The 15,841-nt window shown below is 43.6% G+C and overlaps 1 protein-coding gene across 1 annotated transcript; it reads left to right on the forward strand.

Annotated features, from left to right (window-relative positions):
- The first annotated feature begins 8,483 nt into the window (after window positions 1–8,483).
- On the forward strand, window positions 8,484–14,279 carry LOC126176508 (testis-specific serine/threonine-protein kinase 6-like). The gene is made up of 2 exons (XM_049923664.1): window positions 8,484–8,648; window positions 14,064–14,279. Exons 1-2 carry the CDS (start codon window positions 8,484–8,486, stop codon window positions 14,277–14,279), a joined length of 381 nt encoding a protein of 126 aa, XP_049779621.1.
- The last annotated feature ends 1,562 nt before the right edge of the window (window positions 14,280–15,841 follow it).

Consider the following 15,841-nt stretch of genomic DNA (forward strand, 5'->3'; position numbering starts at 1 on the left):
AAGAAAAATTCGGAGTAGGTATTAAAATCCATGGAGAAGAAATAAAAACTTTGAGGTTCGCCGATGACATTGTAAATCTGTCAGAGACAGCAAAGGACTTGGAAGAGCAGTTGAATGGAATGGATGGTGTCTTGAAGGGAGGATATAAGATGAACATCAACAAAAGCAAAACGAGGATAATAGAATGTAGTCGAACTAAGTCGGGTGATGTTGAGGGTATTTGATTAGGAAATGAGACACTTAAAGTAGTAAAGGAGTTTTGCTATTTGGGGAGCAAAATAACTGATGATGGTCGAAGTAGAGAGGATATAAAATGTATACTGGCAATGGCAAGGAAAGCGTTTCTCAAGAAGAGAAATTTGTTAACATCGAGTATAGATTTAAGTGTCAGGAAGTCATTTCTGAAAGTATTTGTATGGAGTGTAGCCATGTATGGAAGTGAAACATGGACGGTAAATAGTTTGGACAAGAAGAGAATAGAAGCTTTCGAAATGTGGTGCTACAGAAGAATGCTGAAGATTAGACGGGTAGATCACATAACTAATGAGGAAGTATTGAATGGGATTGGGTAGAAGAGAAGTTTGTTTCACAACTTGACCAGAAGAAGGGATCGTTTGGTAGGACATGTTCTGAGGCATCAAGGGATCACCAATTTAGTATTGGAGGGCAGCGTGGAGGGTAAAAATCGTAGGGGGAGACCAAGAGATGAATACACTAAGCAGATTCAGAAGGATGTAGGTTGCAGTAGGTACTGGGAGATGAAGTAGCTTGCACAGGATAGAGTAGCATGGAGAGCTGCAGCAAACCAGTCTCAGGACTGAAGACCACAACAACAACATTTTGCTATCGGTCAGACACTTCAGATCACTGCAACATTGTGCACTTCTTTTACAATAAACTTCATGAGGGAAGGAGTAGTCAGTGGTCAAAATGCCCAGCTACTTAAAAGATGTCTACAAGATGTTCAAGGCTGTGCACCACATATTACTCTTACAGCACATTTTTGGCCAATGAAGATTTTCTTTCTTAAAGATGAGTTACACCAGAACATTATCCCATACGCCATTATTGAATGAAAATATGTCAACATACTGATGTGTGCCTCCCCAAGATTTGCAATGATTCTAAAACCAAGTGTGGCTGAACTAAGTTATTTTAGGAGTTCCAAAATGTGTTTTTTTTTAGTTTAAATTCTCATCAATATAGCCATCTAAGATTTTTGAAGTTTCCACCCTATTTATTATGTCCCAATCATGTGTTACACTTACAATTACTGTAGTTCCCTTAGATGTGCAGAAATGAATATGTTATGTCTTTTTTAAAATTGAGTGTGAAACCATTCGCAGAAAACCAGTCAATGATACTTTTAAGAATATTGCTTACTATTTCTGCTGTTTCTATATGTATACTTGGATTTATTACAGTATTAGTGTCATCTCAAAAAAGATGCTTGTTGTATGTTAGACGAAAGATAGTTCGCACATATAAAGAACAATAGCGGATCTAAGACTGTCTTGGGAACCCCATACGTTATTTCTCCCCAATTAGAATAATGCCCCCAGACTACACTGGTTGAATAAGTACAACTTTCTGCATTTTTTTCTGGTTAGATATCAAATCATCCATTAGTTGGCTATACCAGCAGTACCATACAATGTCAATTTATCTAGGAGAGCAATGCGATTCGAACAGTCAAGCGTCTTAGACAGATTGCAGAAAATACCGACCAGCGATATTTTATTTTTTAGTGCTTGTAAGTGAGTGAACATGGAAATGGCATTCTCAGTAGAGCAGCTCTTCTGAAACCAATATGTGATTTGCTAAGGATTTATTGTTGCTCAGGTGAGTTACTATTCCAGAATACGTAACCTTTTCAGATATTTTGGGAAATAATGTCACCAGTGAAACAGGTTGGTAGTTATTTATCTCTCTCCTTTCATCTTTCATTTGGAGGGGTTTGACACTGGCGTATTTCAGTCTCTCTGGAAAAATGCCTTGAATGAGTGATGCCTTACATGTTTCGGGTAAGACAGGGCTTATTATACTGGAAGAAATCTGTATTATTCGATTGGCAACATTATCAAAACTAGATGACCTTTTATTTTTGAGAGATATTTAGAGAAAATATAGTTTTATTAACTTCAGAATGAGGAATTGGTGATACACTCATTTGATTGAATTCTATAAGTGTTGTTTTTCAAATTACTGCTGTGATTTTTTCTCTTGAACTGTTTCTCCCTATACCTTCTACCGTATTTAAGAAATGGTTAATAAATATGTTTCCTACCTGTGACTCATGAATTACAGGTGATCCATTCAGTTCAATAGAGATGTTATCCTTTTCTGCGGCTGGTTGTCCTGCCTTTCGTTTCACTACATTCCATATAGCCGTAAGTCTGTAGTCGGAATTACTGATTTCTGACATAATGTGCATGTTACTTGATTTTTTGTAGTGTGCATCAACTACAGTATCTCTGCTTGTTGTTGCCAACGGACACATTTCCAATTTCCATTCAGGAGACACTTTAACCACCTTAGTAGTCCATGGCTTTTACGTGGCTGTTTAATGTACTTTCTGATTACCTTTTGCCGAAAGCTATTTTGAAATAATGATATGAATTTATCATAGATTAAATTTTATGTTAGCGTTTCGTTCACTATAAATTTCATCTCAAGTCATTTCTTGTAAGCTTTTCTTAAAAACATTTGTCTTGGAGTCATTAATTGTTCTAGCTCATTTCTAGAGAGGAGTAGCCATTCTGTAAGGCACGATTTCATTTAAACTAAGCATGCATCAACGTCAGAGAGAGCGCTACTGGGTAAACAGTTATCATCTTGCTTTGAGCTTCATCAAAGAAAACACTATTAGTTAGAGTCCTACTGCTTTTATCACTCATGTTGGAAAGTTAATTACCGAGCTCAAACTGTATGATTCAAATAAGGTTTCCAGATCATTTTTCTTTTCAGAATCCTTTACAGAATCTACATTGAAGCCACCACAGACTTTTCACTACTTGCTGTTGTCTGACAGATAGCATGGTAAGGAATCCAGATTCCTCATAAACAGTTCAAAATTTCCCAGTGGGTATCTATACACGGATATAATTGAGTCACACGACATTTACATTTTTATTGAAAGTGGGCAATTTTTCAGTATTACTTTACAAACACACACTTCTGTGTGCTAATCACTACAAAATCTAATGATCTCATTGTTTCTGAACTTGTGGTCTGTCTTTATATTTGTAACAAAACCTCCTTTTCCCATACTACTTCTGCATCAGTATACTATTAGAGTGTAATCTTTTTATATGAAGGGCTTATTTCAATAGTGGTACAAGTCCATTTTTGTTCATTTTGAGATACAGAGTCCTAAAGTTAAATGAGCGCTGAAAAATCTGCAGTTGAGATACCAGAAATATTCAAGCATATAGGCTTCTTGCTAGAGATGAACTTTTCTTTCTGTTTGTTTGGATCATTAATTTCAGAAGCGTTATAGGCAGAAAAGTGGAAGTAATGGACTTGTACCACTATTGAAATAAACCCTTCATATGTAACCTATCTAACCATATGGTTATGTGGTGCTCAGTGAGGCAAAGGATGTCTGTCTTCCCAGAGCTCTCTAAATTTTCCAAACAGACAAGAAGCTCTTCTGCCTTATTACTCAGTTCTTTAATATTTTGATGAAATAAGCTAACCATACTTTTCTGTGCATTCTTAAGCATTTCGTGGGGCTCTTCTGTTATTTTAACTTCTTTAAAAACGGAGTGTCCGAATGAATGACAAATAAGAGAACAACAGTTGTCACAGTCAGTGCAGAGCTGACTGTCCCACTCGCAAATCCTGTCAACACCAAAACAACACGAAGGGAGCTGCATATATATCGAAATTTCAAGGAACCTGGGATTCCAAAACCACTCATCAATGACACAGATGCCTGTGACAGGAAAACGTAGTGCCGAAGGCACAGAACCTTGACTATGGACCGGTGTATGGATGTCACTTAATGGGATGAGTCTTGTTTCACAATGTTTCCAACTTATTGCCGAGTTTATGTCCCAGGAGTGAAACATGGCGAGGTCGATGATGATTTAGGCAGCCATATCGTGGTGTTCCCTGAGTGCCATGGTTACTCTGCAAGGCCAAGTTAGTGCCAAGGATTATGATCCATTTTGGCTGATCATATGCCAATCCCATGGTACAATGTTTGTGCCCCCATAGTGATGCTGTGTCCCAAGGCGACAAGATCCATATTCACACAGTTCATATCATGCAGGAATGGATTCGTGAGCACGAGGATGAATTTTTGCATCTCCCCTGGTCACCACAGCCAACAGATCTCAATATTGCTGAGGCCTCGTGATCTACTTTGGAGAGGAGGGTGCGTGATCACTCTCCACCTCCATTTTCTTTACCTAAACTTGTTACTATTTTATAGGAAGAATGCTATGATATTCCCTTGAAAACCGTACAGGACCTGTATTTACCCATTCCGAGACGACTGGAAGCTGTTTTGAATGACAACGGTTTTCCTGCATTCTATTAGGCACGGTAATGTGATTTTGGTGTGATTTTTGTTAACCCCTTCTACAGCCATGCTTTGCAACCCACAGCGACGTGTGTGGCCCAGCATCCTTCCCATTGTACGACACGGGGCGAAGAGGCGCAGAGGTTAGCACTCTGGAATTGCATTCAGGAGGGTGATGATTCATTTCCGCGTCCGTCCATCCAGATTTAGGTTTTACGTGATTCCTCTAAGAGAGGGGATGGTTCCTTTTACAGGACACGGCCGATTTCTTTCCCGATTCTAGAATCATTTCGAGTGTGTGTTCCGTCTGCGATGACCTAATCCTATTCTTCCTTCATTGTACGAAGTGTTATGGTTTATTTCCATAACACTCACTTATGGAGCAGACTGCTTGAATGAGTCTGTAATTAGCTTATCTTATCTTCACGGTCCGTACTGAAGCGATAGTTAGGAGACTGTAGTATGCATTTTTTAATACTGATTCTTGAAACTTTGTCAGTAGGCTTTCGTGGTATAATATACACCTCTGGCCATTAAAACTGCTACACCACAAAGATGACGTGCTACAGACGCGAAATTTAACCGACAGGAAGAAGATGCTGTGATATGCAAATGATTAGCTTTTCCGAGCATTCACACAAGGCTGGAGCCGGTGGCGACACCTACAACGTGCTGACATGAGGAAAGTTTCCAAGCGATTTCTTATACACAAACAGCAGTTGACCTGCGTTGCCTGGAGAAACGTTATTGTGATGCCTCGTGTAAGGAGGAGAAATGCGTACCATCACGTTTCCGACTTTGATAAAGGTCGGATTGTAGCCTGTCGCGATTCCGGTTTATCGTATCGCGACATTGCTGCTCGCGTTAGTCGAGATCTAATGACTGTTAGCAGTGTATGGAATTGGTGGGTTCAGGAGGGTAATACGGAACGCCGTGCTGGATCCCAACGGCCTCGTATCACTAGCAGTCGAGATGACAGGCATCTTATCCGCATGGCTGTAATGGATCGTGCAGCCACGTCTCGGTCCTTGAGTCAATAAAAAAGTGGTTCAAATGGCTCTGAGCACTGTGTGACTTAACTTCTAAGGTCATCAGTCCCCTAGAACTTAGAACTACTTAAGCCTAACTAAGACATCACACACATCCATGCCTGAGGCAGGATTCGAACCTGCGACCTTAGCGGTCGCGCGGTTCCAGACTGTAGCGCCTAGAACCGCTCGGCCACCCCGGCTGGCCTAAGTCAGCAGATAGGGACGTTTGCAAGACAACAACCATCTGTACGAACAGTTCGACGACGTTTGCAGCAGCATAGAGTATCAGCTCGGAGACCATGGCTGCGGTTACCCTTGACGCTGCATCACAGACAGGAGCGCCAGCGATGGTGTACTCAACGATGAACCTGGGTGCACGAACGGCAAAACGTAATTTTTTCGGATGAATTCAGGTTCTGTTTACAGCATCACTATGGTCGCATCCGTATTTGGCGACATCGCGGTGAACGCACATTGGAAGCGTGTATTCGTCATCACCATACTGGCGTATCACCCGGCGTGATGGTATGGGGTGCCATTGGTTACACGTTTCGGTCACCTCTTATTCCCATTGACGGCACTTTGAACAGTAGACGTTACATTTCAGATGTGTTATGACCCGTGGCTCTACCCTTCATTCGATCCCTGCAAAACCCTACATTTCAGCAGGGTAATGCGCGATCGCATGTTGCAGGTCCTGTACGGGCCTTTCTGGATACAGAAAATGTTCGTCTGCTGCCCTGGCCAACACGTTCTCCAGATCTCTCACCAATTGAAAAGTCTGGTCAATGGTGGCCGAGCAACTGGCTCGTCACAATACGCCAGTCACTACTCTTGATGAAGTATGGTATCGTGTTGAAGCTGCATGGGCAGCTGTACCTGTACACGTCATACAGTCTCTGACTCAATGCCCAGGCTTATCAAGGCAGTGCGACTGGGTGGGGGTAAGGAGGAGGCTGAGGCGGGGAGGGGGAGGTACAGTAGGGTAGGCATGGCAGACAGTGACGTGCTGTTGGGGATCGTGGAGGGACGAGCTGGAAAGAGGGTAGGGCAGCTATGTGCAGTCGCGAGATCAGATGGTCCTCTCTGCTCCCTCCATCTGATCTCGCGACTGCACATAGCTGCCCTACCCTCTTTCCAGCTCGTCCCTCCACCATCCCCAACAGCACGTCACTGTTTGCCATGCCTACCCTACTGTACCTCCCCCTCCCCGCCTCAGCCTCCTCCTTACCCCCACCCAGTCGCCACTCTCATAATGCACGGGTGCCGCTGCTTACAGTGTGGCTTCAGTTGCCTGAGACTGTAGTCATGTGTGTGCGAGTTGAGTTTGCATGAGTGTATATGTGTGTGTTTGCCGTCTAATTCTGACGAAGGCCTTCTGGCCGAAAGCTATATTTGTGACAGTCTTTTTGTTGTGCTATCTGTGACTCAGTATCTCCGTTATATGGTGAGCAGCAACTTTCCTTTTCATGACATTGTAACTTGGTTCTACATTTACATTACATGGTTACTCCGCAATTCACACTTAATTGCCTGGCAGAGGGTTCATCGAACCATTTTCATGCTACTTCTCTACCATTCCATTCTCAAATGGCGCGTGGGAAAAAGGAACACCTAAATCTTTTCATTCGAGTTCCGATTTCTCTTATTTTATTATGATGATCTCTTCTCGCAACGTACGTGGGTGTCAAAAAAATATTTTCACATTCTGAAGAGAAAGTTGGTGACTGAAATTTCGTAAATAGATCTCGCCACAAAGAAAACCGCCTTTGTTTCAGTGACTGCCACCCCAACTCACGTACCATATCAGTGACACACTTACCCCTATTGCGTGATAACACGAAACGAGCTGCCCTTCTTTGCACTTTGTCAATGCCCTGCATCAATGCTACCTACTAAGGATCCCACACCGCACAGCAATATTCCAGCAGAGGACGGACAAGTGTAATGTAGGCTGTCTCTTTAGTGGGTTTGTCGCATCTTCTAAGTGTTCTGCCAACAAAGCGCAGTCTTTATTTCGCCCTCCCCCAATATTATCTATGTGGTCTTTCCAATTTAAGTTGCTCGTAATTGTAATTCCTAGGTATTTAGTCGAATTGACAGCCCTTAGATTTGTGGAAATATCGTATAACCAAAATTTATCGGATTTCCTTTAGTACCCATGTGGATGACCTCACACTTTTCTTTGTTTAGAGCCAATTGCCACTTTTCGCAGCATACATAAATTATCTCTAGATAATTTTGTAATTGAAATTGATAGTCTGATGATTTTACTAGACGGTAAATTACAGTGTCATCTGCAAACAATCTAAGGGGGCTGCTCAGATTATCACCTAGACCATTTATGTAAATCAGAAACAGCAGAGGGCCTATGACACTACCTTGCCGAACACCAGACATCACTTCTGTTCTACTCAATGATTTACCATCCATCACTACGAACTGTGGCCTCTCTGAGAGTAAATCACGAATCCAGTCACATAACTGTGACGATACTCCATATGCACGCAATTTGATTAATAGTCGATTGTGAGGAACGGTAACAAAAGCCTTCTGGAAATCTAGGATTATGGAATCTATCTGAGATCTCTTGTCGACAGCACTCATTACTTCATGGGAAGAAAGAGCTAGCTGTGTTGCACAAGAACGATATTTTCTGAATCCGTGTTGGTTGTGTATCAAAAAGTCATTTTCTTCAAAGAGATTCATAATGTTCGAGTACAGTATATGCTCCAAAATGCTACTGCAAATTGAGGCCAGTGATACGGGTCTGTAATTCAATGGGTTACTCCTATTTCCTTTCTTGAATATTGGTGTGACGTGTGCTATATTGTATGTTTTGGAATTTCAACTTGAATATACATCGGAATTTCAGAAAAGTGCTTTGATGAAACAAAGTCGCCAGCCTGGTACAGCTTCTGAACATGGGTGGGTGTCCTCAGGAACTGCAGAAGGTGCTGCAGCAGCGCGGCTTCCGGCTGGGCCGCACCATCGGCGGCGGGTCGTACAGCAAGGTGCGCACCGCGTGGTTCCGCAGGCCCAGGGGCAGACCCCTGCGGTGCGCCTGCAAGCAGCTCGACTGTCGCCAGGTACGTCTCTCTGCCGGCGGTGAGTCAAACTGCGGGGCTGAGTCAGTTACCATCTACACTTTTGCTCTAATCGGTTTTGGCTGCCAGTACAGCTTATTGTTCCCATCACCTGCTACACAGCACCGTTCTCATCGCTTGTGGCAAGTTCCACCATTGTCACCCTGTTCGCTTCGTGCTTTTGTGAAGTGAACATAGCTGCTCCCCTCTCCGTTAGGACCAGTGATGAGCAAAGTTCAGCGATCCGTTTATTTGTGGTCTTAAGGTGTGCTAGTACCTGCAATCCGCAGAAGATTTCCAGCACAGAAGACTGGGAAGGGGAAGGAGAAGGGGAAGTGTGAAGAAATCAGAAGCAGTCAGATAGGCTTGAGGGACGAGGAAAAGACAAGACGTCCAACCACATAAACTGCTGATGCTGACACTGAGAAACTCTGTGATCTTCTTTTGAAAAGCCATCGAGTGTCTGTTGATGGAATAGTAAACCTTATGTGAATTATAGTGATGGTTCTGCTTATGGACATCATCCGTAACAGACTCAACTTTCGTTCAGTCTGTGCAACATGAATCCCGAAACTACACTCCTGGAAATTGAAATAAGAACACCGTGAATTCATTGTCCCAGGAAGGGGAAACTTTATTGACACATTCCTGGGGTCAGATACATCACATGATCACACTGACAGAACCACAGGCACATAGACACAGGCAACAGAGCATGCACAATGTCGGCACTAGTACAGTGTATATCCACCTTTCGCAGCAATGCAGGCTGCTATTCTCCCATGGAGACGATCGTAGAGATGCTGGATGTAGTCCTGTGGAACGGCTTGCCATGCCATTTCCACCTGGCGCCTCAGTTGGACCAGCGTTCGTGCTGGACGTGCAGACCGCGTGAGACGACGCTTCATCCAGTCCCAAACATGCTCAATGGGGGACAGATCCGGAGATCTTGCTGGCCAGGGTAGTTGACTTACACCTTCTAGAGCACGTTGGGTGGCACGGGATACATGCGGACGTGCATTGTCCTGTTGGAACAGCAAGTTCCCTTGCCGGTCTAGGAATGGTAGAACGATGGGTTCGATGACGGTTTGGATGTACCGTGCACTATTCAGTGTCCCCTCGACGATCACCAGTGGTGTACGGCCAGTGTAGGAGATCGCTCCCCACACCATGATGCCGGGTGTTGGCCCTGTGTGCCTCGGTCGTATGCAGTCCTGATTGTGGCGCTCACCTGCACGGCGCCAAACACGCATACGACCATCATTGGCACCAAGGCAGAAGCGACTCTCATCGCTGAAGACGACACGTCTCCATTCGTCCCTCCATTCACGCCTGTCGCGACACCACTGGTGGCGGGCTGCACGATGTTGGGGCGTGAGCGGAAGACGGCCTAACGGTGTGCGGGACCGTAGGCCAGCTTCATGGAGACGGTTGCGAATGGTCCTCGCCGATACCCCAGGAGCAACAGTGTCCCTAATTTGCTGGGAAGTGGCGGTGCGGTCCCCTACGGCACTGCGTAGGATCCTACGGTCTTGGCGTGCATCCGTGCGTCGCTGCGGTCCGGTCCCAGGTCGACGGGCACGTGCACCTTCCGCCGACCACTGGCGACAACATCGATGTACTGTGGAGACTTCACGCCCCACGTGTTGAGCAATTCGGCGGTACGTCCACCTGGCCTCCCGCATGCCCACTATACGCCCTCGCTCAAAGTCCGTCAACTGCACATACGGTTCACGTCCACGCTGTCGCGGCATGCTACCAGTGTTAAAGACTGCGATGGAGCTCCGTATGCCACGGCAAACTGGCTGACACTGACGGCGGCGGTGCACAAATGCTGCGCAGCTAGCGCCATTCGACGGCCAACACCGCGGTTCCTGGTGTGTCCGCTGTGCCGTGCGTGTGATCATTGCTTGTACAGTCCTCTCGCAGTGTCCGGAGCAAGTATGGTGGGTCTGACACACCGGTGTCAATGTGTTCTTTTTTCCATTTCCAGGAGTGTATTCAATGAAGAGCAAAGGTGCAGTCACAAGAGAATCTGTCAGTCGTGCTAATGAAAGTGAAATATTTTTGAAACGAATCGATGATGATGATGATGAGTTGGGTTGAGGGGGCACTCGATATCACGGTCATCAGCACCCTGGCGAAAAGTCGACAGGAAATCTCATGGGGGGAGGGGGGGGGGACGAAGGATGTCCCCACATGCAGAGCAGTTTATAACGTACTAAAGTCTGCCGCCCTTCCCCACCAGTTTAGGGATGAGGCCTCATAGTTCACAAAACTTCACCACTCTGTTAACACTGGTATCGGTATCGGCGACGACGGTGGGCAGATCTCCAGCGAGACCAAGGGCTGCCCTATTATCAGTATACAGGACACACGTAGCCACAACACGCTGAACTGAAAGCGGCACTTCACAGAAATTGAAACGGATCATCACTGGAGACGAAACATGAGTTCATCACTTTGAACTAGAGGTAAAATGCCAGGGAATGGGATGGAAGTATCCAGTCAAAAAGAAATTAAATAAAGAATCAACTCGCTACGGGAAAAGTGATGTTCACAGATTTTTTGGGTCCGCAACGGCCCATTCTGGAACATTACCTGGAAAAGAGATCAACTGTAAACAGTCAACATTACAGCGATGTGCTTTGCCACGAATCGAAGCCTTCATTTCGAAGCATCTGCAGAGATCTATTGACAAATGACGTCTACATATGACTATCCATACCTTTCAAAAGCTTCAGAATAAGCATTTCGAGGAGCCGAAGCTTCATGCATACAGTCCTGATTTCTCCCCATCGAGTTTTCGTGTGTCTGGTCCAACTTAAATGGTTTCAGAGACCGTCAACTGAACTCCGCTAAAGGTTATCAGTTGAAGACATAAAGTTTGTAAATGAATCCGCGATCATGTTATGGCACTGTATTTGTAAAGGTCCGTCTTTGTCACAAAGTCTGTGTAATTTACAATTACCGGTTTCGGCTACAGCCATATTCAGGACTGTTACAAACAGGAAAACAACAGCGTGACAAACCAACTTCAATTACCTGAAGCTAAATGTACAAAAGCCCTAGGAATACATAAGAAACAACAGTAAAAACAATAACGTGTCTAATAGCCATGCAAATCAGTCATACTTCTCACAAAAAATTATATTGTAAGTATCAACTTCAGTACCTACACACCTAGGTACATCGTAAGTGCTGGTGATGGCCCGGGGACATTCTGCATTTACAGAAAGAACTGTAGCCAGTAGAGGGCAGTAATGCTAGTGTACCTGAGTAATCAGTATTTTATGCCCAATATTTAAAATGAGATATGAATATTTCTTAATTAAAAATATTTCATATAGCAAAATAAGCGTCTGACAATAAAACATAAACTGACATGCAACACGTGGAAATAAAATCCATATTTAAAATCACATGAACTTTATAAAGAGAAATGATTTAGATTTAGCTACAGCTAACTGAATTTAGCTTGTCACATCACTGTTTCTCTGCTTGTAAAAGATCTGAAGATAACAGTGGGCGAAGGTCGTAATTGTGAATTGTACAACGTATGTGATGAAGAAAGAGGAGCAGGGCCTACGTGGTGTGCTGCTCGTCCAAAAACCTTTTTTTTCCGAGGGTTTTGGAAAGTTTGTGCAATGATGGATCAAATGCGTCGAAAATCAGGGTGACTATAATGACAAATGATGTAATTGTAACTGTTGTACAATTGTTGTAATAAATTAGAAAAAATGCTTGCTCAGTCACTCTCTGGCTTACCTTCATACAAGGTATTCCAGTTCTAGCTACGTAGTAATTTTTGGAAATTTGCGGTAAAGGACCAAACTGCTGAGGCCATTGGTCCCTAGGCTTACACACTACTTAAACTAACTTACGCTAAGGACGACGCACACACCCATGCCCGAGGGAGGACTCGAACCTCCGCCCCGGGGAGCCGCGCGAACTGTGGCAAGGGCGCCCTAGACCGCGCGCCTAACCTAACTACATAGTATTCTCACGCTCCTACAAAAGAGAACAGGGTCATGTTGGAGAGCTCTATGTGGTGTAGCACTAATGGGATGTGGTCATGTCTCTGCCATAGGTGACGTACGTCTTGGCAGAGTGAATCGTTTATTGCAGAAACAGGACTTCTCTACTTATTGATACTATATGAGTTACTTATATTTTCTCATAGAAGCAATGCCTACAGTTTTATGTAGAAAGAACATGTCTACCATATATCACTGGCCTACAGACTGGATGTAAAACTTCGGTTCAGTTTGGAAACGACACTTTCAACGGAGAGGTGCTGTTTCTACCCTAAATGTGTGCGTGAGATATCAGTAGAGGAAGCGTTCTATGCAGGCATCTCACCATTAATGTAGTTAAATTCACAACATGAGAGGCAGTACCGCAAAATTTTAGATATATCATGCGAGGGAGACTAAGAAAAGTCTGGATTAAGTTTGCTTTTTTACCTTAGACGACATTAATAGTGAGTTAGCAAGTTCTACCAAGTGCCTACACATACAAACATCCAAAGAAGTTTTGCATCACCTCGGTTCCGAGAGTTCTGGAACGTGTACGGAAAATTGGAATAGATATCAACATAAACATAATTTCCGCCCTTTTTATTGCTCATCAAAACCACACACTGCATTTTGTACCACCATACAGCAAGACCTTCAGCGGTGGTGGTCCACATTGCTGTACACACCGGTACTTCTAATACCCAGTAGCACGTCCTCTTGCATTGATGCATGCCTGTATTCGTCGTGGTATACTTTCCACAAGTTCATCAAGGCACTGTTGGTCCAGATTGTCCCACTCCTCAACGGAGGTTCGGAGTAGATCCCACAGAGCGGTTGGTGGGTCATGTTGTCCATAAACTGCCATTTTCAATCTATCCGAGGCATGTTCGATAGGGTTCATGTCTGGAGAACATGCTGGCCACTCTAGTCGTGCGATATCGTTATCCTGAATGAAGTCATTCACAAGATGTGGACGATGGGGGCGCGAATTGTCGTCCATGAAGACGAATACCTCGCCAATATGCTGGCGATATGGTTGCACTAGCGCTCGGAGGATGGCATTCATGTACCGTACAGCCGTTCTGGCGCTTTCCATGACCACCAGCGGCTACGTCGGCCCCACATAATGTCGCCCCAAAACAGCAGGGAACCTCCACCTTGCTGCACTCGCTGGACAGTGTGTCTAAGGCGTTCAGCCTGACCGGGTTGCCTCCAAACACGTCTCCAACGAATATGTTGAAGTAATTTCTATGTATTGAAGTAAATATAATTAATAATAATTAATTGAAAATAAAAATGTTGCCGTATACACATAATGGAATTGAAGTGTATCGGGTTGCATATAAGTCGGATGTGTCGTGTAGTGCAATATGTGAGTCTCGGTCTGTTAATTACACAGGCGCCAAAGGACTTCGTAGCTCGCTTCCTCCCTAGAGAACTGGAAGTACTGCGCGCTGTGACGCATCCGCACATAGTGCAGATCTTCGACGTAGTAGGTTTCGGCTCGCAGATCTTCATCTTCATGGAACTGTGTGAGAAGGGGGACTTGCTGGAGCACATTCGTGCTCGTCGCGGTCCTCTGTCGGAGCAAAAGGCGCGCCTCTACTTCAGGTAACAACCCACTCTGTGGCCTTCTCTGTCTCACAGTATGTGGAAATAACAATAATTTTATACAGTTGTACGATAACGCTGTAGCACGTGCCTCCATAGCCGAGATCACAAATGTTTACTAATGTGCAGAGGCGGTTAATCCAAGTAGCACATGTTGGGACTTGTTACTGGTCCAGCGTTGTCAAGAGCCCCGCTCTGATCTGCGTATTTTTCCGGGGACAAATTACCCGTTAGCAATTTTGAATCCAAAACAGTAAACCTTTTCAGTAATTTTAAAACATTGGAAATAATAATAATAATAATAATGCGTTGACATAAAATAATTGTGTGTAGGCATATATCTGAACATTTGTAGAACACATCTGACGCAATTCCATTTTTAATTTGTCTACTAGAAATGGATCGTGAAAGCCTGTGGTTGTAAAAGCAATGAGTTTGTTTGCAAAATAACTTTCGTTGCTGCTAGGCACAAATTTTTTATTTATTTCTTGCGCGACGCATTTTGAGCAATAATTCTCGTTTTCAAGTGCATTTTTCGTGTATGATGACACACGTTGAAAACATCGTGCATAAATGGTGTAATACACAAAAAAAGCACTTGAGAATGGGAATCATTTCCCGTAAAGCGTAGTGAAAGAAATGAATAACAAAACAAATTACAACAAATATGTGACTGGCTGCAGCGGCGGATAACTCCCGAAGTCCAATAGTTATTTGTGAGTATTAAGGTTAATGTAATCTTCACGATAAAGGATGACAGCCAAAACAGTTGCAGGATAAAATTTTTATTAAAATTATTGACCAAGGTTTCGGTACATACAAATATACCTTCATCAGAAGTAAAAAATCCTGAACAGGAAGACACTTTCATTAGAAAAGCCTTAGCATCGGAAGTGAGTTTTTTTTTAATTGTGATTTCATTCCCCTGCCCATGTGGCTGTCAGCGGCACTATCCTCCGCTCTTCAGCCGAGTGACACGACAACTAAAACAAGAATAAAATGATACATACATAAGGAGATAAAAAAGGGGAACATAAAACAGAATAAGGGGAGAAAATGGAGGTAAAAATACACCGGACATGTAGACGTTCATGGGGGACAGTTAAAAAAGTCACCAGAAAGTTAAAAAACACAGTTGGCGATTCTTAAAACACAGAGAAGACACTGAATGCGCATGCACAGGTTAAAAGTTTCGGAAGTGAGAAACACAAAAGCTTAAGTAACAGAGAAATTACCAGAGTAATACAGGTACAAAATCTTTTAGTTACTTTCTAAAATTACATCATGCAATGGAGATTAATAAATCAATTGTGCCAAAGGCGTCGTCGATAATTAAGACATCTTCTCCATTTGTACAACATGACTATGGGCACAGGGTCAATGCGAACAGTTTAGCACCAGTATTTCGCCTATGAACTATAGAAACAAGAGTGTGAAAGCACTAGGGCAGATGGTTTCGCCGAGAGAGGGTACTTGTGGTATGTGCCAGACACTCGCGCATATTAAAATGCATGAATACCTACATAAGTGCATCAAAAATTATTAAAAGTTGTGTTGATTCAAACT

The sequence above is a fragment of the Schistocerca cancellata genome, chromosome 3 (assembly GCF_023864275.1).
Source record: "Schistocerca cancellata isolate TAMUIC-IGC-003103 chromosome 3, iqSchCanc2.1, whole genome shotgun sequence".
NCBI classification, from domain to species: Eukaryota; Metazoa; Arthropoda; class Insecta; order Orthoptera; family Acrididae; genus Schistocerca; species Schistocerca cancellata.